Source organism: Pseudopipra pipra, chromosome Z, assembly GCF_036250125.1.
Source record: "Pseudopipra pipra isolate bDixPip1 chromosome Z, bDixPip1.hap1, whole genome shotgun sequence".
NCBI lineage: Eukaryota > Metazoa > Chordata > Aves > Passeriformes > Pipridae > Pseudopipra > Pseudopipra pipra.
In genome coordinates, this window is record NC_087581.1 from 26,719,795 (window position 1) to 26,744,661 (window position 24,867).

Sequence of the window (24,867 nt, forward strand, 5' to 3'; positions counted from 1 at the left end):
AACAACATATTTACTGCTCTAAGTAGCAGAAACTGTCCTCAGAAATCATCAATTGGGAAATCAGGAAAAAAAGGAAAATGGTTCTCAAATCATCTAATGTATTTTGGCACAAACAGTTGCTCAGAACTTTTCAAGTTGTGGTGTCCAGACGCTATATCTGAGTGAAGTCAATTGTTCCTACAGAAAGATCCCATTCATTAATAATAACTTTACCTGCTTTTTTGTTATTGCTTGTAGAAAGTACAAGGGTTTTTTTAATAATAATAAAATTTTAAAAAAAAAGATATAGGGAAAGAAAAAAATGGACATTTTCTTTCAAACTTCTGGGAACAAGTGTAATGCTATGTCAACTTACCCTTGCATCTGTAACCTTGAATTCCCTCAGAATATACTGTGGCATGTTGTACTCTGCCATTGGATCTACCACAAAATACTGATATCTGGCTGAGCGCTCTGCAGGCCAGTATTGGTGGCATTTTTCCTACAAAATGACAAAGTATAATACATTTCCTGTTACTTGAGAGCACTACCATAAGTCGGTATAAACCTTTTCTTACTCAGTTAAGTGTAATGTTCATGATAAGTGCCATTAGTGAGAGGAACATGAGATGCTCATGTTGGTGAGAACATTAAGTTTCATATGTAGAGTAAAAGCTTATCTTTAATATGAGATTGCAGAGGTGTTCTCTCTGGTCACTGTGTTAGCTGAACTTGTTTACACTTCTGCTCAGTTTCATCATCTATCAGTGACAAGAGCTATGCATAGTCTAATTTTCAACATACATTTTTTTCCTTGATTTAAATCTTGAGACCACCTTCAGCTTTCTTTCTTTTTTCTTGTTCAAGCAAGCTGCCCCAGCCTCAGTCAAGACTCTATCTCTGCATCCACTAGCCATGTCCTGAATAATCTCTATTCCCTCATATACATGGCCTAACTCAGATTTCACTTATTACATGCCAGCTTTATCTTGATGTAATCCTGTCCAAACATTAAACTGCTTGCCTCTTTCCAGTACACAGAGTGTCAATGGAATGAGTTTAGAACTCTAAACTGGGTGCTGAAGCTTTACCATTCAGCACAGAACATCCTTTCTTTTAACACTGTTACAAGAAGACCATGCAAAAGTTTCCAAATAAGAAATAATCTTTCTTTTTCAGTAGACAGCTTTCTCTGCATGCTTCGGAATATCAGCATGCAGACTCAGTTGCTGAATCTCATTGTGTCCCACAACAAAATCCTATGTCTAGTTTGTCTATTGCAACACATCAAGAGATTGGAAAACCTTACAGCTAGTGACCAACAAGGCCACTGATATTTCAACAGAAGGAACCTAAATTCTCTTTTTTGGACACTATCAACAATGAAATAGTTTAATAAAAAGAACTGCTATAATCAACATCTTAGTAAAGGAATTTAGAGCAGTACTTACTCTGCCCATTTCTCGTAGCTTAGTGAGCATGACCACAATTGTAGAATTATGCTCCCAGAGCATTCTCCAGAAGTCTTCAGTTGTTTCTGCTAAAGGACCCTGTGTAGCTATGTAAGCTTTTTGTTGTCTGTGTTGAAAAAAAAGTAAATTAATAATAATATTTTAATGAAAAAATAAATTGATACCCATGTCCTCCTTTTATGTAAGAATTATCTAGGGGAAAAATGTATATAGTATTAATAACAAGCACATTAAAGCCTTATTATGATTGTTTAAGCAAACTACGGATTTTTATTTTTAGAACTTTGAGAGGAAAATTACTCTGTTAATATTATGATGTATGTCTTTATCATTATTATTTAAATTTTAATGCAACTCTAATTGCTCAATTTGGTGTGCTGTAAAAAGCACTTAAGAAACACTTAGTCATGCTGGTTCATTTTGCAGAAATAACTGTCTAACAATCTATTAAGTTTAGGAATTACAGGATCAGGCAGTTTCTTTATTAACTCCTCTTCAACAATCTGATGCCTCCAGCACAAGTAAGGCAGGAAGAAAATTTGGGAATGGAGTGTAATATCTTTCCAGGTCTTAATATCCTACCAGTGGAAGCTACTACCAAGCTGTTAAAAATCCCAGGATCAGCAGCTTTATGAGATGATGACCAGTTCTTATTCTCACTTCTTTCAATCAACAGAAACACCTCTGTGGGTGATAGTGGGTGATTGGTTGTTTACAGTTATGAACAGAGGCTCAGAAAATGATTTCTGTGGATAGGATACTTAGGTACACCTAAACTGCCTTAGGGAAACTATACCACTTCTCCTTTATGCCTTCTACCAGTCGCTTGAGTCAGAGGAGGGCATATTGCTCTAAGTTGTCATGAAGATGCTGATGGGCAACACAACTGCTTGTGCATAAAATGCTCTTGGTGGTTAGGTCAAGTCTTGGCCAGTGTTACAAGATCATAGGTTATAACCTTGATATACAGACTCTATCTCCTGTATGTTATTTCTATGTATCGTTTTAAGCAGAATAATTGTGAAGAAACAGAGGTTCCAAATAATGAATGTGCTTAAAATCTCAGTATCTTTCAGTATGTAAAGCATACTGGGAGTTCTCTGTGGCTTAAAGATAGATAAAAATATAATGTTTAAGATTCTATGTAATTTACAGAATTTTTCTGTATTGCATGGGGTAAAAATCTAGACCTTTTATTAAAATTCTAAAAAATACCCAATCAAACATGGCAGGCACAGATAATAATAAACACTAATTTTCAATATTATACTAATTTTCAATATTAAGCTTTGTTATTTTTGATATCATTACATAAACAATTCTGTAAACTTCTAAAACAGTCCATATGAGAACACATCACTGTTAGTACCTGTATCCATCAATGAAACTGGCATTAATATAATCAGAGCCTTCTACTCCTCGGATAGGCTGCAAGCATACCCTTGTGGACTCATATGGCATAATATTGACAAGGCGATTTTTGAATTTATTACATGGAAGATTGGCACTGATGAATCTTGAAGTGTGAGCCTTAGAGCTAGCAAGACGCTGTTGAAAACAAATTAAAAGAATAAGGCTGGGTATAACAAAACAAATGACACTATCAGGTATTATAATCCCTGCTCATTATCCATTAATAAATAATTTCAATTTCAGTTGCTTACTTTTCCATATTCTACTGCATTATCTAAATATTTGTAAAGCTTCTTTCAACAGCTTATACAAGTTTGTGTCTGCTCCATTTATGCATAAGGACAAATTCCACCATTAAACCACTATGCAAACACACGTTTCAAACTATAATAATAATAAAGGAACAGCAGGGTTAAATCACCCTCATTGAATGGTTCTTGTCTGGTCACCCACTGAAGATAGAATTGTATGTTTCAGAAAGAACACTTCCTAATTTAAAATTTTAGTCTGCCAATGTCTTTAGCATTTTATTATATTCCTGGATATATATTTGGACTATTTTTTTAACATATTAACTAATAAATCTTTTTATATATTACTGGAAACAACTGGTGGAGAACAGAGCAGCTATAGGTGTTATACCATTTAGTTTTGGTTACCCGCAGCATAGAATCCCAGTACCTTAAATTCCAGTTCCATTCCTGTGACATTCTCGCCTGTTTCTATCTGTGTCAGCTTCTGGATATACGCATACAGGTTTCTGGCTGGCACTTCGGTATTTCCACATGTCACTGCTTCCAGCAGTGCATCATGGATAAAGATGTATTGGTCCTCAGTTTGAACCATGTAATTCCTCTGTGCTCTCATTAGAGTTACGTGGCCATAAATATCTACAGTCTTTTCATGCTTTATTCGCTCTAACATGGCATCTATCACAATGAAACAGCCAGTCCTGCCGACTCCAGCACTAAAAGAAATGAACACCGGAGAGAGAACATGAAGGACTTTTTAATTCACTGTGCTAATTTTCATGTCAATCAAGTTTTAAAGTTTTGTAACACTGATTTGAACTGCACATTTTTCTGAATATGAACATAAGATTTTATGAAAGACATTGGTGCCCTGAAACAAGTAAACTCCTTAAACGTCCATTGCAAGCAATTGAGAACGTGGAATGCTTTTATATGAGATCTTTGCATGCTGTGGTTTCAGGCTTAACTATAATAGAAACAGAACACATTGTAACATGTTCTAAAAATATAAATTTTATAAAATATAAATTTCTAATTCTTAGTAATGGAAATTACCGGAGATGATGAATGCTCTAAGAATTCAAACTTTGTCTGTAGAATGATTTCTAACTCACTAAACATGCTATTCTGTTTATAGAGGTGAATTTATTGCCAAAGAATAATGTTACAGAAAATGAGTCACATATTTCCATCATGCTTTGGAGGTAAACTTTCCACCCCTCTCCCAACTCTGTCAATGGGGCTCCTATTAACACTGTTTGTTCTGTCCTCTGCTCTTTCATTTAGCCAGGACATACTGCTAGACTTTGCAATGCAGACTCTCGACTACACAGTTGTGCTAGCCATAGGCTGGAGAAATCCACTGGCTCTTTGGACACCAACTGTTCTGAATCAAATCAGATCGTCTTTTGGCAGCCATGTGTTAAGACTGAACTTAAGAAGTTTTGTTTCAACTACTTCCATGCATGTAACTATATAAAACACAAGTGTCGAGTGTAATGGGCTTTGCATATTTGTTTTCTCTCCAGGATTACATCATGCCTGTAAGAATGAATGATAGTTTCAGGCCTCCTAAATGCTTAACTGTTTTCACCTAGTGACATGAAATGCAGTATGTAGTATAGTAAGCAACAGTTTATAAACCTTCAAGATACTGATATTAGCTAAGATAAGGATATTTAAGAACATCACAAACTGCAATTTTTTTAAAAGAAATAGAAACAAAAATAACTACAACTTGGCTTCTAGAGGACAATTATATAAAACCCAAAACTTCTCACATATTTTCTTGAGCTATTAAATATCTTAAGTCCATCCTGAAATTGATAAGCAAGGTTAAACATTTATTTCTTGCATGACACCTTAAGAATCTTTGCCAGCTACCAGCTAACTGCATTTACTTACAACTAAATCAGAAATAAGTACAGAACAGAAAGATATTTTATCTCACACAAGATAAGTTTTGTTTCTCAAATTGCCTATTTGTATATTGTTAATCATGTATTCCTACCACCAACTAGCCTTCCAAGAAGCAGATTCCCTTCAAACAGCTGAAGACTTGCTAGCTGACCAAATGCATCAATGTCAGCTTTCTTACCTGCCACTCCAACAAGTATTAATCAATATTCTGTGTTTAAGAAAACTTACCAATCAATGACATTCATCAATGGGAGTTGTAGAGATGGAAAATACAAAGAGAAATAAAATGATGGCTATCCTAAACAGTAGTTAATTTACTTGTATAATTAAAGCTCTGCATTCCAGGAAAAATTGATGGCATTAACATTGCTAATAATCAGGAATAAACCTCAAAAAGCTGTTGCACTATTCCTTTGGGTTTTTTTCTTATAATGGCAATGAAATCAACACAAGTAATATACGTTTATATGTCAGATTGGTTAATATCAAGTTTTAAATAATTATTTAAATGACTACTCTTCACATTCAGTTTTTATCAGCATAACAAGTGCTGGCCAAGTGAGAAATATGAAGGTTTGACAATGCAGATGTTCTCAGTAAAATCTCGAATATGGTTCTTTTTCCTATCATGTATTAATGAACTGCTGTTCCAGAACCATGTTTATAACTGGATATGCCATTTTCCAGATGAAACATTAAAAAGTTGACTGATACCTGCAGACCCCAACTGCAAAAGTCCACCCAATAAAAGGCTTGTACCTTCAGCTGGAAAAGGCAATTTTCAGTTCTTCTTTTCATGTCTTGTATTATCATTTATATATTTATTCTTCCAATAAGCAAACTCAAACAGGAATACTTATTAACATAGTCTAGCACAGAAGATATTTTCTAGTTTACAGGTCTATGCAGTGTTTGTAACAATCATGACACCAGAACCAAACACATTACTGTGCAGTAATTTCACGATCAGATAGAGGGGCTGACACTCTACATTTATTAAGGCATTTGGCTTCAGTGGGCTCCTGACACACTTATCTCTGGATCATTTTATCCAGCAAGATATTTTACTATTTTAAGGCATTCAGGACATTCCAATTCTGCCTGTTATAAATGAGCTGTGTGTCTACCAGACTACCCTTTCCACATAAAAATGAAACCAAGGCCATGAAGATTTCAACTTTTCCTCTTTGAAACATGCCTTCCCAATACCTTCTAACTCTAAATTACAATAGCTCATTATATAAAAGCAAGAAACTATCATATCTTTATCCCCTGTTTCTCCTTCTCTTCTATCACACAGACTTCTTAATATAGCGTGATACACTGCTGGGAAGCCATGCAGCTTGAATTCTCACTAATAAATTACTGAAACATAAAAAAAAAAATAAATCCCTGTGTACTGTCTGCTAACCATGATAATTCAGCTAATAAGAGTCATTTCACAAATTAATTCCACCTTTGTTATTGACTTTCTTGCCCTTTTGGTTTGCCTCTTCTAGTGTTACTGTCAAATTTAGAATTTTAAAAAAGTAACATTTCAGCTAGTGAAAGGTATGGTTGTGTTTGTAAGCTGAAAACCTAAGGAATCTATTACAAGGAAACTGTTATTGCTTAAAATATTGTCATTTACATTATTGTAACATTTGTTTTCAATTTCTAAAAACATGACTGACTCAGTCCCATGAGCTGAAACATGCTTAATGTCCTGTGATGCAATACAGCTACAATTCACGAAAAGAAAAATGAAGAGGCATAAGGGGGCCATTCTGGATTAAAATCACTGTATGGATGTGTTAAAGGTTGGCTTTTGTGATTAATTTGTAGCTGTTTAAATGATGACCCTTTACTGATATTTCAGTGGTTTGGCAAAAGAAGGCAGTGTAATTACCAATATTCACAGATCATTTAATTGGAAGCAAAGACAGTAAAATGTGGACCAAAAATCATGTAGGACATTTTTGACTCATATCAGGGGAAAATTTTATTGAATATTACTGTTTCAGATTGAATGAAGCCTGCATTTTTAAACTGAAAGTACCTAAAATTGCTTGTGATATGGGAAATATATAAAAAGCATGGATTTTATTATGGAACTTCATGTGATTAATTAGATTCCAACCCTACAGAAATTCTGTAGTAGTTCTGACAAGAGCAATATTTAGATTATTTTCCCCTTTTCTTGTTAAGAAATTAGAACAGAATTGAAAATCACCCCTCTGACCAGGAAGCAGCAAAAAAAGCCCCTTATGAAGCCACTGAACATCCTTTTGAAAAGATAAATCTGACTGATATACCATAAAGACCTCTGCAAAGAGGTAAATTTAAATTTCACTTTAGAATAGACACTGGACTGCTTCAAGAATTCTGGTACTGGCTTATAAGAGAACTTTGAGAACTGATCTGCAAGTGCACAGTGACTTTTTTTCTTCTCACTGTGGTTATGGTCAGATACCAGCCAACAAGGATGGTATACAGAACCTTCTTAGGTGTAATGCTTTGCCAAACAGAAGACTTCATCCCATATTTTCTTCATCCCTATGCTTTGCATGGAGGCAACCACATTTGTCACTGTCACATACAAAACTTTTTAAAAGGAACATGGAAAAGTAGAATGAAAAAAATCAGGAAACAGGAAAATATTTTGCTACAAGCAGATAAAGCTCAGTCTAGAACTCACCCTAGTTTTCTTAGACAGTGGGCAAAAGCATGGCTGGGTCACAAATCAAAAGTCAGCCTTAGATCATTCTTCCTTTACTGAGTTTTATGATGATTTTTCCTTACACTCTGTACATTCTCAGAATTCTAATATTCTTCAAATACAACTGCCCCAGATTTAATCCCAATTTTTTGTAATATGCAATTGCAAAAGCATAATAATATTCAGGAAGTAAATTTGTTCTTCATCTAATCCTGAGTTCAGCTCTGGAGAGATCAAGGACAAGAAGCTGTCTTATGAGATTGTAATACAAACAAACAAACTCTCCAATATTAAAACACACAGAATCAAAACTCCCAGAAATTTCTCTAACAAGTCCAATGTACATAGAATAACTATTTGTTAAAATAACTGAAAAAGGTGAGTTTTCCATGCAGGCTAAAAACATAGCATTAGTAATGTTCAACAAATTAAGAAGTTTTTTTACGAGACCCTTCTAACAAGGACATTCCATTACAGCACTTCAAATCCTCTCTCCAGATATAAACTAATGCTACATGGAGAAGGTGAAAGGTAATCAGTATTCATCTTTTACTTGCAATAGAAGAAATAGGATCATGAAACAGGATGATGAGAATCTAAACCAAACAGGAAGTAGTTTTTAAAGTAGTACATAATTAAATTGTGAAACTCATTGTTACAGAATACCACGTATGACAAAAAGAAATTCACAGAGGAAAGGATTAATTAGGGGTTATTACCCAACAAGTTACAGACAAAACATCCCTTGCAGAAATCCTTTTATTAGACTTAGCTGGAATTTCGATAGGTATTCTAAAAAAGTGCCTATCCAAAAGAACATTCTAGACACGTCCTGGGAGAGAAACCGAAATGTGCTGTTGACTGTTGACTCTATAAACAATACATGCCATAATTACTCTTGAATTACTCAGACATATAAAGACATTAAAATAAACTATTCCCCTGTACTGTTTTATCTGAGCACAAGGATTCACTGTGATTTTTTATTTCAAATTAATTCAGTTCTCAGATATCATCCTTATTTTCCTACTTCTCTAAATACAATCTTCAGTGCACTGCATTCTGTATTTAGCATCAAAGACTAACTATCCAAATATCTGTGATATTTGTTGAGTTTTAGTGTATATTTTACATTCTTTGTACTGTACGATGCATTCACAATGCATTCTTGTCATTGTGCATTTCACTAAAGAAAGATCTAAAATTTACTGAAATAGAGTTTAGTGAAATAAAGTTTTAAAAAAGTAAAGTATTATAAGGTTAATTTAAAAAAAAATCTTACTGTGACTTGTTACCTTCAATTAAAGACAGATCTATGTATGAACAGCTGTAGTAAACACAGGAAATTATACTTCTGGGTAATTTAGGAGAGGAAGTACACAGAGATGCTACTGTCAATAAATAAAAGTGAAGATTAGAGCACAGCAGTGAAGTCAATAAACAGAAATTATGCTGCTAACAACTATTTGTTGCTTTCTTTGCAGTTCAACCTGTTTTGCATTCTCAGAGTGGAATGTTTTGAGGAGTTCTTTCATACTTTTGAATATTTCTGTACTCTGATTACATTTTCATGCAGAAGAGCTACTAGCCTATCAGTGTGAGTAACAGAAGGTGAACTGATGCTATCTGGAAATTAATTAAAGAATGTGGGAAGAAATGTGTTTGGCAGTACTGGATAACTGGAAGACCTTAAAAGTACTTGCTGACCACTAAGCTGATTCCAAGTTTGAGAGTTCTCTGGGACCCTCCCTGATTCTAGGTGTTTGTGTAACCATTGTGGTCAACAACCGTTTCTCTTCTTAACACCAGCTGCCCTCTGGATTTTTTCTGTTTGGGTTTTAGACTGACAGAACAATGATGAGATCGCCGATTGTCATCCAGACACAGTATTTCATCTGGTAAGTACAAAGGAAAAAGTAGACCAGGACTCCTAAGTCCACACTGGCTTTTTTTTTTTTTTTCCCCAGTACCAGTCACAGTTCAAAGCCCTAAATGAACCTGTCCACAAATCCTTTTTTTATTCTTTTTCCAACCGCCCCCTCCCCTACTCTTCCCCTACTCTGAAAACTTGGAAATAACCAGAAATTAGTCCTCAAGCTTGAAGCTGAAAAGACTTTAGTAGCAGGCCTACTGTGTTGGATCTTCATCTCAGAATGTCTCCCTTTTCAAGAGAGAACACATCTTAAGAGATACATTCAGAGGATAAGACAAATGTGATGTTGCCACCTCTAGGTCTGATTTAAACTGAAATGGTTGCAATATGGTATTAACGCAGTGAGATGCTATACAGTAGAAAACAGAGAAGAAAAAAACTGAGGCTTTTCTGATGAGCTCATATGACGGATAGCACTGTTTTCTTAGACCAGCTGGTGAAAAGAATAAATACTCTCTTTAATATCTCTGACAATATTCCTCTGACAGCTGAAGAGCTTGGTTACTGGTACTCATTACAATGTTTCTTAACCTCTGCAGTCTTTATACCAACATGAATTCTCTGTAACTTAGTAGAAAATCAGGTTGTGAGAAGTTAATACCATTAAGCATTTCACATTTCTTAATCACAATTTGTCATTTATAGGTTAGACACTAATCTCTTCCTTTTTTTCCCAGGATTTTGAACTTATGAGCAAAAATCATGGACAAGTTACAATGCAAATAATGGGAGTTCTGGTGTAGAAGTTTCAAAGTAGCTGTAAAATGAGCTTGGATAATATTATGATATTGTCTAAACATTAAAAACTATTTTTAAAATTCAGGTGACAAGAAAAATAGGCATCACAATGCAGGATTCACTTGGAAAAGCAGTCACTGACAAAATCTGATAATAAGTGATGAGACCCTGAATTAAGTCTACAAAAGTACGAAAAATGAAGAAAGATTAATATTCAGGGCAGAATACTGATTGGAAAGCCTCCATGAAAAGATAACAGGACTATTTTTAAAGCTGCATTTTACTTCTAGAGACACGGGGAGAGGATTTAAAGAGACTTTTATACTGATTACTTAGATAAAAATACAGCCTGTTCAAAGTTAGCCAAACATGCTGGGTAGCCAAGTTGATGCAATGCATTCCAGTATACTCTGTGTTCATGGATATTCCAGAATTTAATGTAGGTACAGCTGGGAAATCTGAGAGATACCCCTTTCCAGAATTCAGCTATTGGGTTATAAAAATATTTTCACATTTCCTGCAGATGGCTGGATTCTTTTCTTCACTCATAATTTTAATACAGAATTCATTACGGACAGCTGCTGGCTCTGATAGAACCTAATTGCTCTTTTACTAGACTCAGCTGCAAGCAGTCAGATTTCCTTTCCCTTTGTAGAGTATAATATATATAAACATGGGCGGGGAGAAAAATAACCAATTAACTAAATACATATGGATAAAATGACTCACTAAGAGTGCTGATCAAATAACTTATCAAACTACAGCTTAGGTCAAAGGAAATTACAGGCCTTGTAGGACATGATAATATATATATATATGGAAATAATTATCAGCACCAACATATTTGTAATTTGAGATAACACATGGAAAAGGCATTGCCTTTGTTAAAAAAAATCTTACAGAAAATTATTGCATTTTAATAAGGGGCAGGTTATTTCACTGAGAGAAAAGTCATTTAGTCTTCAGCAGACCTGCTCAACCAAAACCATTTGTTGGCCAAATTGAAGTGAGGCCTCAGTATGTCCACTGGGCAATATAGCAAGAAAATGTGGTATAATTATGAAACTATTTTTACTGTCTTACCTAATATAAAAACCTTGGGGAATAGTTACTGTTATTCAGATGACCAACAAAAGGTATATCTCAAAGAAGGGACCAGAGAGAGCCAGCAGACTAGAGGTGTGAGGATTCCCTTCCACCTCCCTCCACATGACAAGTATTGGAATGGGTTAGAAAACTTTGCTGTCTCAGTTTGTTATGTTGGATGAACACAGAGGAAAGTTGTAGATATGTAAAACATGAAACAGCATTAAATAACACATTTTTTCTCCTTTTATGCAAAGGCATTTAGTGAAATAAAGGCACATATGTTTAAAATAAGAGTAAATAGATATCTTCTAATGTAATTTGTGAAAATACTTAGACAAGGAAAAAAGGTCAAAGATAATAAATACTGCCTGGTTTTGTTCTTTAAAATATATGTATAGTCACGAATCTGAACAAAAAAGTATCCATCAGTTTCTCTAAGTAGCTAAAGGAATAAAGGGGAAAAGAATTGAAATCCTCATGAAGTGGGGCTCAATTACTCACAAACTATTTGCTACTAAAGGGGAAACTTTACTGAAATATTGTTGTCATTGGAGTTTTGTACTTTTCCCTGAAATTTCTGATATTTGCCGTTGTCAGAGACAGGATACTGGCATAGATACGCCACTGATTCTATCTGGTAATAGCATTCCCGATGTTCCTTTACAGATTTCTGACTGCTACCAGAAACAAATCTTACCCTATGCAGTCACAGCAGCTTTTTAGGACTTCAAAAGATAATCCCGCCCTAAATCACACCAGTGGGGCGTATAATCCCCTGAACCAAAGGCTAAGTGTCGACTAAAGATGGCTTTATACACATATGGCTGATTTAATCAAAGAGGCCACAAGTAGGTATTTTTTATTATTTGAATCTGCATGAAGAAATACTGCTATTACCTGTTATTTGTATGTTTTTGAATTTTAATAATGGTTCCAGTGATACTTTCTGGGTTTTATGGCTCATAAACAATGGAAGCATATAGTGTACATACAGCTTCAGTTTAGGTTTTAGGAAAGGCTTGTTAGCTGGTACCCTAGATACACTAGCTAATTTCAACTCTCCACACTGCCACATTAACTGAAGTATGGTAACTCTTGTCACGTTCATACTTACGGTTTTTCATAAGTAAGTACCTAAATTTAAGAAAACAAACTAGAGACTTAAGCTAATAAAACCAAGAGTGCTGTTAAGTTAAAGAGGGATGAGCTGGGGAAGTAATAGGCATCTTTGTAATCAAGGTGATCTTAACTAATGGCACTAAAATCTGAAACAGAGAAAAAAAAATCCAGCATTAGCCACCATTGGTCTATCAGCATACAGACTGATGGGACTCTGCTTTTTGTCTGCATAATTGCATGAACATAGCCCAGTAATTAAGTGAGAGCTCTTGCGTGTTCAACATAAAACAGCCAATGTCTTCAACTGTGAAGCTTCTGAAACCTAAATTTTCACAATCTTGAAAGCTTTTATGGTAAGAATATGAAGGCAAGACCCAATTCCTGTTCATCTGTAATGCCACATATTACACAGTTATCAAGTAAATGTCTTGCTATGCTGATTTCTTCCATCTAGCCTTTATGAACTTTTCTTCTTTCTCTTTCTCCAGTAGATTCTACAGTTCCAAAAAGTAAGTAAAGACAGAGAAAGCATGCACAAACTTCTAAATCAAGAGAATGCAGTTCCACTTCCTTAAACAAAGATCAAGCTCCCAAGGTGTCAAACTCTGCATGCCTTGGTACCTTATTCTCTAAGGTACATATTGAAACACAATAACTTCTAAGAATAAAGTTATGAATAGAAATAAAGAGTCCCAGTCAGTTACTCTGACTGCATGGTCAGAGTAACGTAGACTATTAATATATATGGAATACAATGGAAAACATGGACATTTACTCATTACTATATTTTTATACTAAAAGGAACTGAACATCCTAAGCAGGATCACCATTTTTTAAGATGAGATTCCAGTAACAGCTTTATTCCTCTTTGCTTTTTATTAGTGAACAATAACTTTGAGAAAAAAGGTATTAATGAGATATGCAGTGATCTACAGCTAACAGCTGGAGAGGAAATAGTATTATGGTGGTTTTGTATATGGATGATACTGAGCACAGTAGCAAGCCCATAACTTCTGGATGAAGGTGTGTGGGTAAAGCAGAGAAAGTTTGGAATATTTTTGATATTAAAATATTTTTGATATTAAAATACTTGTCATACTAAAATGCTCGTACTATGCTGTATTCTCTTGAGCTTTCAGCTGTTCAAGGAAGTTAAGAAAGGTCATGAGTTGCACTCAAGATAGGGAAAGGCAAGGGATGAGGAAGATTTTAGTATTTTTCAATCTTATTTGAGAGATTTCTGAATATGAAATGGGAAGATTTTTCCCTCCACCGTGAAAAAGGATAGGCAGTCATCTGCAACCTACTCACTGCAAGGATTAGAAAATAAGCACTTGTAAGGCCTATGGCAAAATCAGTATGGAGGTTCAAATGATACAGAGATGAAGTAAAACAATTCACTGGAAAATCACTGCCTTTGATAAATATTTTTTTCCTTAAATGTTATCTTTTTTATTCTTAAACATTGAACAAAAATTAGGTAAGTATTCTACTTTAAGAAATAGAGTATCACATTGTGTTCTGTTATTTTTTGAAAATTATCTTGTTTTTCACTGTGCTAACTGGTTATGTTAGTATAGTCAGACACAGATTAAATTAAAACAGTCAAATTCCTCCAAAAAGCCAAGTTTTTCTGTTTGCAATAGCAGCATTAACAGTACCTGCCAAAACTTCACAAAATGTCTTAAAGATATGCCCCTTGGTGCCGGTATTAAAAAGAAGGATTCAAACATGGGTTTGCACTAACATGTTAAGTTTTTAGGTAGTGTTACTGAATCAACTACTAAAGTTTATGTGATGTTTTGAAAACACAGTAGCATAAAACTCCAAACATCCTCTGGTGCTGTTTTATTGTGATCTGATTAGCACCTGTTTGCCTGCACTAATCCAACTTCAAACAAAAAAGTGTGCTTTCCCTGCTATCATTAGATGACACATTACAGTCTCACCAATGCAGAATCCCAGGGGTTTAGTCTGCATTTTTTCATTAAAGAAGCAATTTTTTCTAGATCAGCTCTGCAAACTAGGGCAAGTCATGCAGAGTCACCAGGAGGATTGAAGCATTACTCAACTTCTGTCCAAAGGACTGAAAAGATAGTCTTAAAATATAACAGTCTGTAAATGAAGAAAGCATCTATGCGCATCAAGTATTTCAAACACTACAGAAAAATCTTCAGATAACTTACTCTAAATAAGCCAAGTCAAGATTTGAACCCATTGTGTAAAGTACCTACAAACAGGATCGGATTGCTAAATTTCATTTGTGCTTGTTTTTTTTTTCTTTTTTTTTTTTTCCCCCATGCAGCTTTACCTTTATTTATCTGCTTTTCTCTACCAAATCTCCCATTGAAAATAAGGACCACAGAGCACAGCATTTTGTAACAAATGCATTTCTAAATCGAACTTTACCTTGACTCAATCTCCACTGAACTATCTTTCCTGGTAGTTATAGAAAGAAAACTGTATATTATTACCTGGGAAAAGGGTGTGATGGCATGATGCATTTATGTTACTACAACTACACTTTTTTCATGGAGGTAGTCTTTCCAAAATATCTGATTACACAAATACAAATTCTGCATTTAGATTAGGCCTTGATGCTTCCTTTAGTGCTCCATAATTCTTTCAGCAATGATCTATGTTTTCTCCTTAAAAATAATGTACCGTTAAATATATTTTAGCTACCTTTTCCACTTAAAAATCTGTCAACTTCTCTGCACAAGTATTCTGGCTTTGGCTGGGGTAGAATTAATTTTCTTCACAGAGTTCTTGCCTCTGTTTCTGCTCATGGTGTGGCCCAAGAAAGCTAGGGGTGTATGGGAGGTTGGGAGGAGACATATCTGGGACAGGTGACCCAAACTGACTAAAAAGGGATATAGCCATACCATATGATATCATGCCCAGGATATAAAGCTGGGGGGAAGAAGAAAGAAAAGAGGACCTTTAGAGTGATGCCGTTTGTCCTCCCAAATAACCATTACTGGTGGGGCCTTGCTCTCCTGGGGACAGCTGAACACCTGCCCATGGGAAGCTGTGAATGAATTCCTTGTTTTGCTTTGCTTGCATGCGCAGTTTTGCTTTCCCTATTAAGAAGTTTTTGTCTCAACCATGAGTTCTCCAGATTTTTCCCCTTCTGATTCTCTCCCTGATCCTGCTGGTGGTGGAGTGGGTGAGTGGCTGTGTGGGGCTTGGTTGCTGGCTGGGGTTAAACCACGGCAACAAGAGCTTTGACTGGTAGAATGTAGTTATGAAATTCTCAAGATATTTTTGACTTCCCTATTAGATTCAAATTAAATACTGTACAGGTAACCAAGCTGTTATCAAAAGTAGATGTCTAAACAACATGCAAAGATGTCTGTTGTATGTACATTAGTAATAAATAATTTTTTTAAATTCTGATTTTAAAATTCTGTATTTTTCTTTGCTTTCCTCACAAAAAATTTATAACAAAGACTTCCATTTCCATTTGTGAGATATGGATTTATCAGAACTTGTCTTATTAAATCTAGTAATTTTGAATGGTAATACTTACATTCTCAGTTAATTTCACCAGTTAGAACTATGCATTACTTTTCTTGTCACTGTTAAATGAACAGAGTGCATTAAAATATTTACAGGGTGGGTTCTTCTGTTGTCAATTGTGTTTAGCTCAGACTTTTTCCAACTAAGCACACTGTAAGTTATTAAATAAATTCTTCACACACTCAAGAACCATTGCCTAGGACAGGATATTAAACTAGCTTACCAACCACTGAGGCTTTGATACAAACTGGTCATGAACCAAGTCCAAACAACAGTCTCCAACTACCTTGATTCTCTATACAATATATAGCTGTACTCAAACCCCAGGAAGCAAACTAGAAAAATCTCTTAATCCTTTATCATGAAATGGACTGAAAGGCAACTGAAGGTCAGTGTTAAGGTAGATGTGTAGAATGCAGTAAGGAAAACCTTGGACTAAGCTTTTCACTTACAATAACTACTTATAAATACAGAAAAAAAAGGGGTTACTTTGTAAGGATCAAAATACAGATAGCTGGTTCTTCTATTTATTCCTCATCCAGGAAGGGTGAGGAATAACTTCTCCCTGTACTTAGCTGCCTGCTAGCTTTTATTTTCAGTTTTCTATTGTTTAAAAGTTTGCAGAAAAATGCTTCCAGAGATTCTTCATACCTACTCTTTATTTTTACCAAATACATTTTGAAAAGCACCTTCTGTTGTGTTTCTACTTCTGTATGATCTGGTTATTTTAATTTCCTGAGCTCTGAGAGTTTGTAAGGTACTGGAAGAAAAAGAAGGTATTAGTGATGTCTCGGATGGCTTACATTTGTCACTATGAATCCTGTGTTCCTGCTAGGAACTAAACTCAGATTACTCCTTCAATGAGATATCTTGGAATAGACTGCCTGCCATAGGCAAAGAATACAAGATATGGTCCTGTATTATACTGTTTAGCTCTAGCTGGGAAAGTTTAAATACTTTTTAAATCTAGATGATGCAATGGGGAAACTTAATGGAAAGGGACTTCAGGACTCCTGAACACAAAATGAGAAGCAGTGACAGACAAGATACAGAACAAAGACAAGAGGAAAATTTAAAAAGGCTGCAGAGGCAGACTAGAAGTCAGTAGAGGAAGAAAGGAAAAGCAAGAAATTTGTCGAGAACAGATAAAATATCTCATTGGAAAATGGTGACTAGTAGAGGGCAGTAAAAAGTGGTGCATGACAAAAACTGGTAGGAGAATGCTACCATCAGAATGATGATCTTACTTCAGAAAATGTACTAAGAAAGGTAGGAACATATTTCATATTGAAATGGTTCAGCAATATGATATGAACAATGAAATGAGTTTGAGAAAACAGTGAAACTGAAGGACAGGAATAGAATATAACTAGAGGGATTCAGAGAATAAAGATTGATCCAGATATTGGAGAGAAAAAAAATTGAAAAAAAAGGTGAAATGATTGACAATGAGAAGCAAAGGGAAGAGTGCAATGGAGAAACTTACAAAGTGAGCAACAGAGAGGAGAGGGGAAAAAACCCCCAGATTTCAAGAAAAAAATCGGTAACATATAAAGCTTGCTTACTTTTTCTGTTTCAACAGAAGATTAATCTTTCGTGAGCTTGATATGAACTGTTTATGCATGTCTAGCACTTTAATTACAAACCAAATGGGAAGGATTGTATTGTTGCTACATGAAAGACATATCTTCTAGCCTAAAAATATTGTGGTGATGCTCTATTGGTGTTCCCCTTTTGACTTTTTGAACTAATGTAATAACCACAGAATCATATGATTCTATGAACACGAACTGGAAGGGACCCAGAAGGATCACTTAAGTCCAACTCCTGGCCTTGTACAGGACAGCCCCAAGAAAATAATGTTGAATTCAAAATGATATGGCAATACAAATCTCAGAATATAATGCCACTACAATATGCCTGAAAAGTGATATTCACATTAACATTACTAATGTGAGAAATAGACTTCAGTAACTTATTCTTGTTAGTCTATCAGTTAGGTAGTCTATATGTTAAATCGGTGAGTTAAGCAGTGCATTCATAAACTTTGGCCTGTCCACAACACTTGCTGCTGAATGTCCAGCCACATAAAATTTTTAATTACAGAGACATAAATTTTTAAATTTGTCAGAAACCTGTTTTCATTAATTCTGTTTACAGACAAACTGTTAGCAGTGGGATTTAAAAAGTCTGCTAAAATAGTAGGATATGTGAAATTCTGCTTCCTAGAGGTTAGGTTGTATGAAATGACTGAAATCTTAGTGTCTTAAGCAACTATATATAAGGTAAAAAGCTTATGTATACCAGGTTATGCATATTGTAGAGTATCAATAAATAAATTATTAGGAATTTGGGAGAAAAAGTCCCTCAACAGGCATCAAATCATACTACCTAGACTGAGTACCACTTTCAAGGAAATCCGCATGCATAACCAAGGACAAAGAGAAAATAATGGCCTTGTATTTCATCAGTATCAGTGAGTGATAATAAGCATTGCATTTTATTTCATCTTATCCAATGACTAGCTGTATGACTCTTAAGAACTAATTTAATTTGCCTATTTTTGCATTGAGAGAATTTAGGCAATTACACTAACTTAACAGCCTTCCCAGAGTGGGAAGATTAATTTCTTCTATTAAGTTTGGTTTTGATTTAGAGCATAGCAGGCTAATGAAATTATAGCTCAGACAATCTACAATACTAGACAATAATCAAAATATTTTAAGATCCTATAAATTCAGGTACAAAGAGATTTGGCTCCATTCAGGAAATATATTTCTATTATTATTTATATTTATTCCACATTCCACAATTTATTCCACACTCCTAATCCTGGTGTTTCAACAAACATTAAATATTTGTCTTCCATGTTCTATTATATCTTCTAAACAGTCTGTGCCTTTCAATATTTGTGGGAGGCGTGTCTAAAGGCACAAGAGATGTGCCGAGGCAATGAGGCCCAAGAGAGCATGCCCCGACATAAGTAAACTGGTTGGTTAAGGAAGTCACATGGTGTTAAGGAATAAAACCGCGCGGAGTTTGAAAAAAAGCCTCTTTGTCCCACCACCCACGAGGAGCTGTACTTCTCCCTTGTTATACAAGGGCCGCCACTGCTACAAATATTGAATTCTGCTTATTTTGTTTCGCTGTTGACTTTATTTTCCTATCTCATTTACAGGAGCCTCTTTCAATCACTTTAAAAGTGTGCAAATTGCCAGATTCTGTGCCCGACTTACCAATATTTAAGAAGTCAGAACTAGAGGTGGTGGTATGCTGTAATCCTTGTAATTACCTCAGGTTTTGGATGACAAAAGCAAGACTGGTTTTCAAACATGCTGAGCATTTGTAACTTCAAGAAAAGGGTGTAGAACCTCTCAGCCCTACTAACTAAAGGTATTCCAAAATGAAGATCACAAAAATCAGTAATCTTAGGAATTTTCTTTGAACAGGGCTACACAGTAAGCTATGCAAGATTTGGCAACACAGCCCTGGAATGACTGGAACCCACCTTACAGTTTACTTCTATCAGAATTGGTATTTATGTTCTGATAATGTTCTTATCAACATAATTTTAAGGCTGTCTAAAAGATCTGCTCTTGTCAAACGTTTCCAAAGAATCCACATCTCTTCCATTTAATTTGCCTTGCTCTGAAAACATTAGGAGTAGCTAATGTTTTTCTCTTGAGAGTTTATTAATTCATACCCTATAAAGCCTGAAGAGTATTTCTACTCTGCAAGAAAAGCATGGAGTGCTCATTTCCCTAGAACTGAGCTCAGCGTGTTCCCAGGTACATCCTTTCCAGTTTCAGCTCCTCAAAGTCCTAAACTGAGGGTTTAAGCTTGAATGCAAATTTGGGTTCCTATCTATTTTCAATAAAAGTTTTCATTTATCTTTCTTAATTCTCATGTTTATTACTTTCACACACAACATAATTTCAAAAGCTGAAAACACACCATTTTCAATATTCAGGTTCTTAAGCCAACATTATGTTGGCCATATTCTGAATGCTGTAGATACATTTGTATTCTTCCTGCAGACATTCTCCCTAGATACCTTTAGATGTTTTAAAATTAAATTAATCCTGCATAGACCAAATAAAATTTTTCTAGCCTATCCAAGTTGGCAGTGCCAAGCTCAAGTCCTCGATTTGCAATGCAACCATCTTTCTCTTTGACAGACTTAGAAGTGTCTTTGAAACAAAATAGTATTTTCATCTGCAACAAAACAGAAAGCAGTAATCTTGACATAGGATGCTTTGAAAAAACTTCTGGGCTTACCTGCAATGCACAACCATAGGTCCAGCATCAGGTGGGTTGCAAGTCTTGACTCGTCTCAGGAAAGCTAAGAACGGTGTTGGGTGTTCTGGGACACCATGATCAGGCCAGGCAGTAAACTGGAATTGCCTCACTTCCCTTTTCTCACTTGAACCATTCTATGAAATTTAAAATTTTCATGACAAAACTGCCACTTCAGATGATATTGGCACTTTTCAATGAAACAACTGCAGAAGCATATATACCAGTGGAAATTATTTAAGCTACATTTGAAGCCAGAGAGAAGCAGAACTCAGGCTATGGAGGAAAATCCAAATTATAGGGTTCAAACAATGTAAGAGCTTTAAATATATTGCAGAGTTGCGCAACACAAGTGTCAGAGCTTTAGTTAGTATTAAATGTTTTTTCATGGTGCGAGCTCTGTATTAACTTACAAAACTCCATGTTATAAGGAAAATGCATTCTGTAGAAGAAGTCTCATTGTTCAGCATTGTTAGCAAGAAACAAGGGAGAAAAGCGGAAAGAGGGGAAGGGGAAAAAGGGAGTGAGGAAATAAGGGAAAAAGGCAGGCAGGAAAGGCATGAAGCAAAGGAAGAAGGAAGGTGGGATGGCAGGAGGAAGAAAGTGATAGGAAGAAAGGAAGGAAGGAAGGAGAGGGAAAAAAATTGCTAACCTTCCAATTTAAAAGTATATAGTAAGTATATATACCTTGTAAAGTGCAAATGTACGAACACAGTATGTTGCCAATTCAACAGTGTCTAAAAGGGTCACTTGGATTAGTCCGTAGGTTTCTGTGCCTCTGCTTGGCCAGTACTGATCGCACTTCACCTGTAGTGAAAAATATGTAATCTTTTAATACATTTCATACTGATATTCATTACATATCTGAGTGTATGTCATCACAGGTTTTAAAAGCATGTGGAGTTTGAATGGTCAACAACTGCTAAGGATCCAACACAAGAAAGTTATTTTATCATCCACAAGAATTGCTCTTCCGGTAGTAGCTCATACAATGGTTTTCTCCCATAAGCGGGTATTTGTAAGTTCAGTGGGACAGAGAATTGAGAAATACTAATAAGCACAGACACACTAAAGAAAAAAATCAATTTATAGTATCTTCAAATATGACTTATATCTTCAGTAACTTGCCTTTCATAGTTCAGAATTTAATAACAGTATTAATCCCCTCAAGGTATATAAAAATTTTTTTTAATATTTGCCATATTTTACATTAGTCCCCAGACATATAAGCTATTCCTTGGATGTTAATATTTAGTATGTATAGAAATACCTCAGTGCAAACCTGAATTTTTTTGAGAAATAATTTCAGTACACTGATAAATGAAAGGGCAGGAGCAACTATTAAGTGCATTGTGAGAAAATAAAATTTTCTTCTCAGATCAGTGTTATGAAGCATAGAAAAAAATTTTGTTCACAGCCATTTAAAAAATATAGTCTGGTGGAGAGTTCATCCATAAAATTTTAAAAGACACAGGACATGCAATTCAGAGAAATTTTAATTTCAAAACACCATAGTTTAGATTATTAACAAAATTAAATAATTCTGTATAAGATGATATATAAGAGAACCATATGTATATCATCCTTGCTAATGCTCAATAATCTGTTTCAGTTAAAAATGGTATTTATGATGAAAGCTATTATGAAAATAGAATGCTGAACCCCTAAACAAATCAGAAAATGTAGTAAAAAGTAGTATGAGGGTCATATAGTTGCAAATATTTTTCTGTCAGTGGCTGATAGGTGAAATTGGGACAGTCATTCTCTGTTCTATTTATAACAATACATTTTTATCAATTAGCATTGCATACAGTACAGAAGAGAAGTTTAAACTGAGTCCAGCAATAATTCACTGCTTTTGTTTAATAAATGTCTTTATTAGTCACTCTAAGCCAGACTCATATCAAATTAGAATACCCAAAATGTAAGAAACAATAGAAAAAAAAAGCAGAATATTGCACAGTATTTCTGATTTAAAAAAAAAAAGTGAATTAACATGCTAATCCAAGAGAAAAACTGATTATTCCCCCAAAATGGAAAATTAAGATATGCATCTTTGAAACCCATGTGTTCTCCAGGTTTTTCATTCTGCAGTATACTCATTGCAAAAGACTTAGTATGCTTTCAAACTCCCCAGTCTCAAATAGCTTCTGCTCACAGATCATTTTATTTTGAGACTCAGAGACTCACAGGTCACAGATCGCTACAGGTTCACAAATCACAGTCTGAGAATGAATACTCTAGATAAAGTGGAGAAAAAATTCTAGCCACTGAAGCAGGTGATGAGAATTCATTACTCGCAAAAAAACCCTGAAACATTTTTTTACAGGAAATTATAGCTTAATTCATGGATAAGGAATTGGAACAAAGTAACTAAAGATGTTTATTGATACTGCAGTATTAAAAAATGGGATTAATAGTGCAAAAAATTCTCTTACTAAGAGGATTAAGTAATTACTTCCTTGTATCATTTATTGAAACACTGAAAGATAAGTACTGCCAATATTTCATGAATATTTATGATTTATTTGCAAAATTCCTGATACCAAAGGAAGCCACTGTGGTCTTTGCAAATCAAACAGAAAAGTATACTTTGAATTGAGACATTTCAATATTGTTATACTAAATTGTCATGGTTTGAGATCCCCAAAATCTAATTCCCTAGTCCTAGCCCCCTGTCACATCTCAATCCAATGCGAGATGGTTTTTTTTTTCTAGACAAAACACATCAGACTCCAAATGGGGGAAAAGGAATATACTACAATGACTGTACAAATAAATATTATAATACATTATACACACGATCAAAACTATCTCTACCATGATATAAGTATTTACAATGGATCAGATCTCTTCTCCCCTCCAAATAAAAGTCCAGGAGGGAAGAAGGACAGATCCCTTCTAGTCTCTGAGCAGGAGTACCTCCTAAGTATCTCCAGCAGGTTTTCTTCTTCTCATGCATGCAGCAGCTGATAGCTGGATCTCTGCCAGCACTCACGAGGGAGGCCTCCAAGCCTCTCTCAGCCCCTTGGCACAGGTAAAGGGGTCTTCCGTGGGCTACGTTCACCCCAGACAAAGGTCGTTCCACCACGGTCATACCACGAGCACAGGGGGTCTTCATGACGGTCTGGTATCTTCAGGAGACTCAAAGCCCCTTGCAGAGCTTCTGTGCCCTGCCTCAAGACGGCTGTGAGCTTCTTTGTAGCTTGCAGCAAGGGAGGGCCCCAAGGTCATCCTCTCCGCATTCCTCTCGGAGCTCTCTAGCTCCTTTCTGCAAGTGCTGTAGCACTCCAAGGCTCTTTCAAGTAAGAGTCCATCATCTTCCTCCTTTCCAGGAGGGGTCTCAAAGGAGTCTGGGGTCTTTTAATTCAGTTCTTACCCCAAACTCTGTAACTCCGCTGCTGACTCTCTTTTCTCGGCTCTCTGAGACAACTCGGTGTCTTCCTAACTCAGCTGCATGCTGTTTCTGCTGCTTCTCCGGTTCAGTTCTTATCAGTTGGCTTTTAGCCAGAGTATCTGGATGCTGCGTCTCTGCTTCTGCTCTGTCTCCGCTGCCCACGGTGGAGAAACATCTCCTGGCTTAACTACAGACACTCAGTCCAGTCTAACACTGTTCCAAGTCTCCGTAGCCCCCCAGCTGGGGCTGGGGGGGGCCCAGAGGCTCCCAGAGGGCTCCTGCCCTCACTGCTCATGGCTTTCACAACATGGCTACCTCTTCTACAACCAAACTACAACTAACCTTCTCTTCCATTTGTTTGTGGTTTGTTTACATTTCGCAGAAGCACAGATTGGACAAAACTTCAAAACTTCCAGGGGTTACCAGCCCCTGGGGTTTTACCATTTTCTTAGCCTCTGGGGGAAAACCTGGTTCAAACCACTACACTTATAAATAATCTTATTATTCACTTATGAATAATCTTATTATTCACATTAATACAGAAACAGTGTAATATGTCTATATTGGTTACCTGTATTTTAAACAAATAATATTTTTTATTATTTATTAATTCCATAAAATAAATATTTGTCATGGTTTGAGATAGCCCCAAAATCCAATTCCCTAGCTCCATTCCCCCCTCCCACATCTCAACCTAATGTGAGATGGGTTTTTCCAGACAAAACACACCAGACTCAAAGTGGGGGAAAGGGAATATATTACAATGACTGTACAAATAAATACCATATCACATTATACACATGATCACAACTATCTCTACCATGACATATGTATTTACAATGGACCAGATCTCTTCTCCCCTCCAAATAAAAGTCCAGGAGGGAAAGAAGGACAGATCCCTTCCAGTCCTTAAGCAGCAGCTCCTCTTCTGTCCTCCATGCAGCAGTAACTGGGTTGTTGTAGCTGGATCTCTGTTCAACATACACAAGGGGGTCTCCAAGCCCCTCGGCTCTCCTTCGGTCCAAGCGAAGGCCTCACCT

The 24,867-nt window shown here is 35.7% G+C and overlaps 1 protein-coding gene across 36 annotated transcripts in view; it reads right to left on the reverse strand.

Moving 5' to 3' along the window:
• PTPRD (protein tyrosine phosphatase receptor type D) overlaps positions 1 to 24,867 on the reverse strand; it is a 1,159,674-nt gene that overhangs the window by 15,116 nt on the left and 1,119,691 nt on the right. For all 36 annotated transcript variants that reach the window (XM_064641432.1, XM_064641445.1, XM_064641443.1 and 33 more), the window contains 6 exons: positions 21,118 to 21,237; positions 20,413 to 20,567; positions 3,546 to 3,831; positions 2,821 to 2,999; positions 1,431 to 1,557; positions 356 to 481 (listed from right to left, as the gene is read on the reverse strand). In XM_064641432.1, coding sequence (XP_064497502.1) covers positions 356 to 481; positions 1,431 to 1,557; positions 2,821 to 2,999; positions 3,546 to 3,831; positions 20,413 to 20,567; positions 21,118 to 21,237 — 993 coding nt within the window. The remainder of the gene's footprint in view (positions 1 to 355; positions 482 to 1,430; positions 1,558 to 2,820; positions 3,000 to 3,545; positions 3,832 to 20,412; positions 20,568 to 21,117; positions 21,238 to 24,867) is intronic.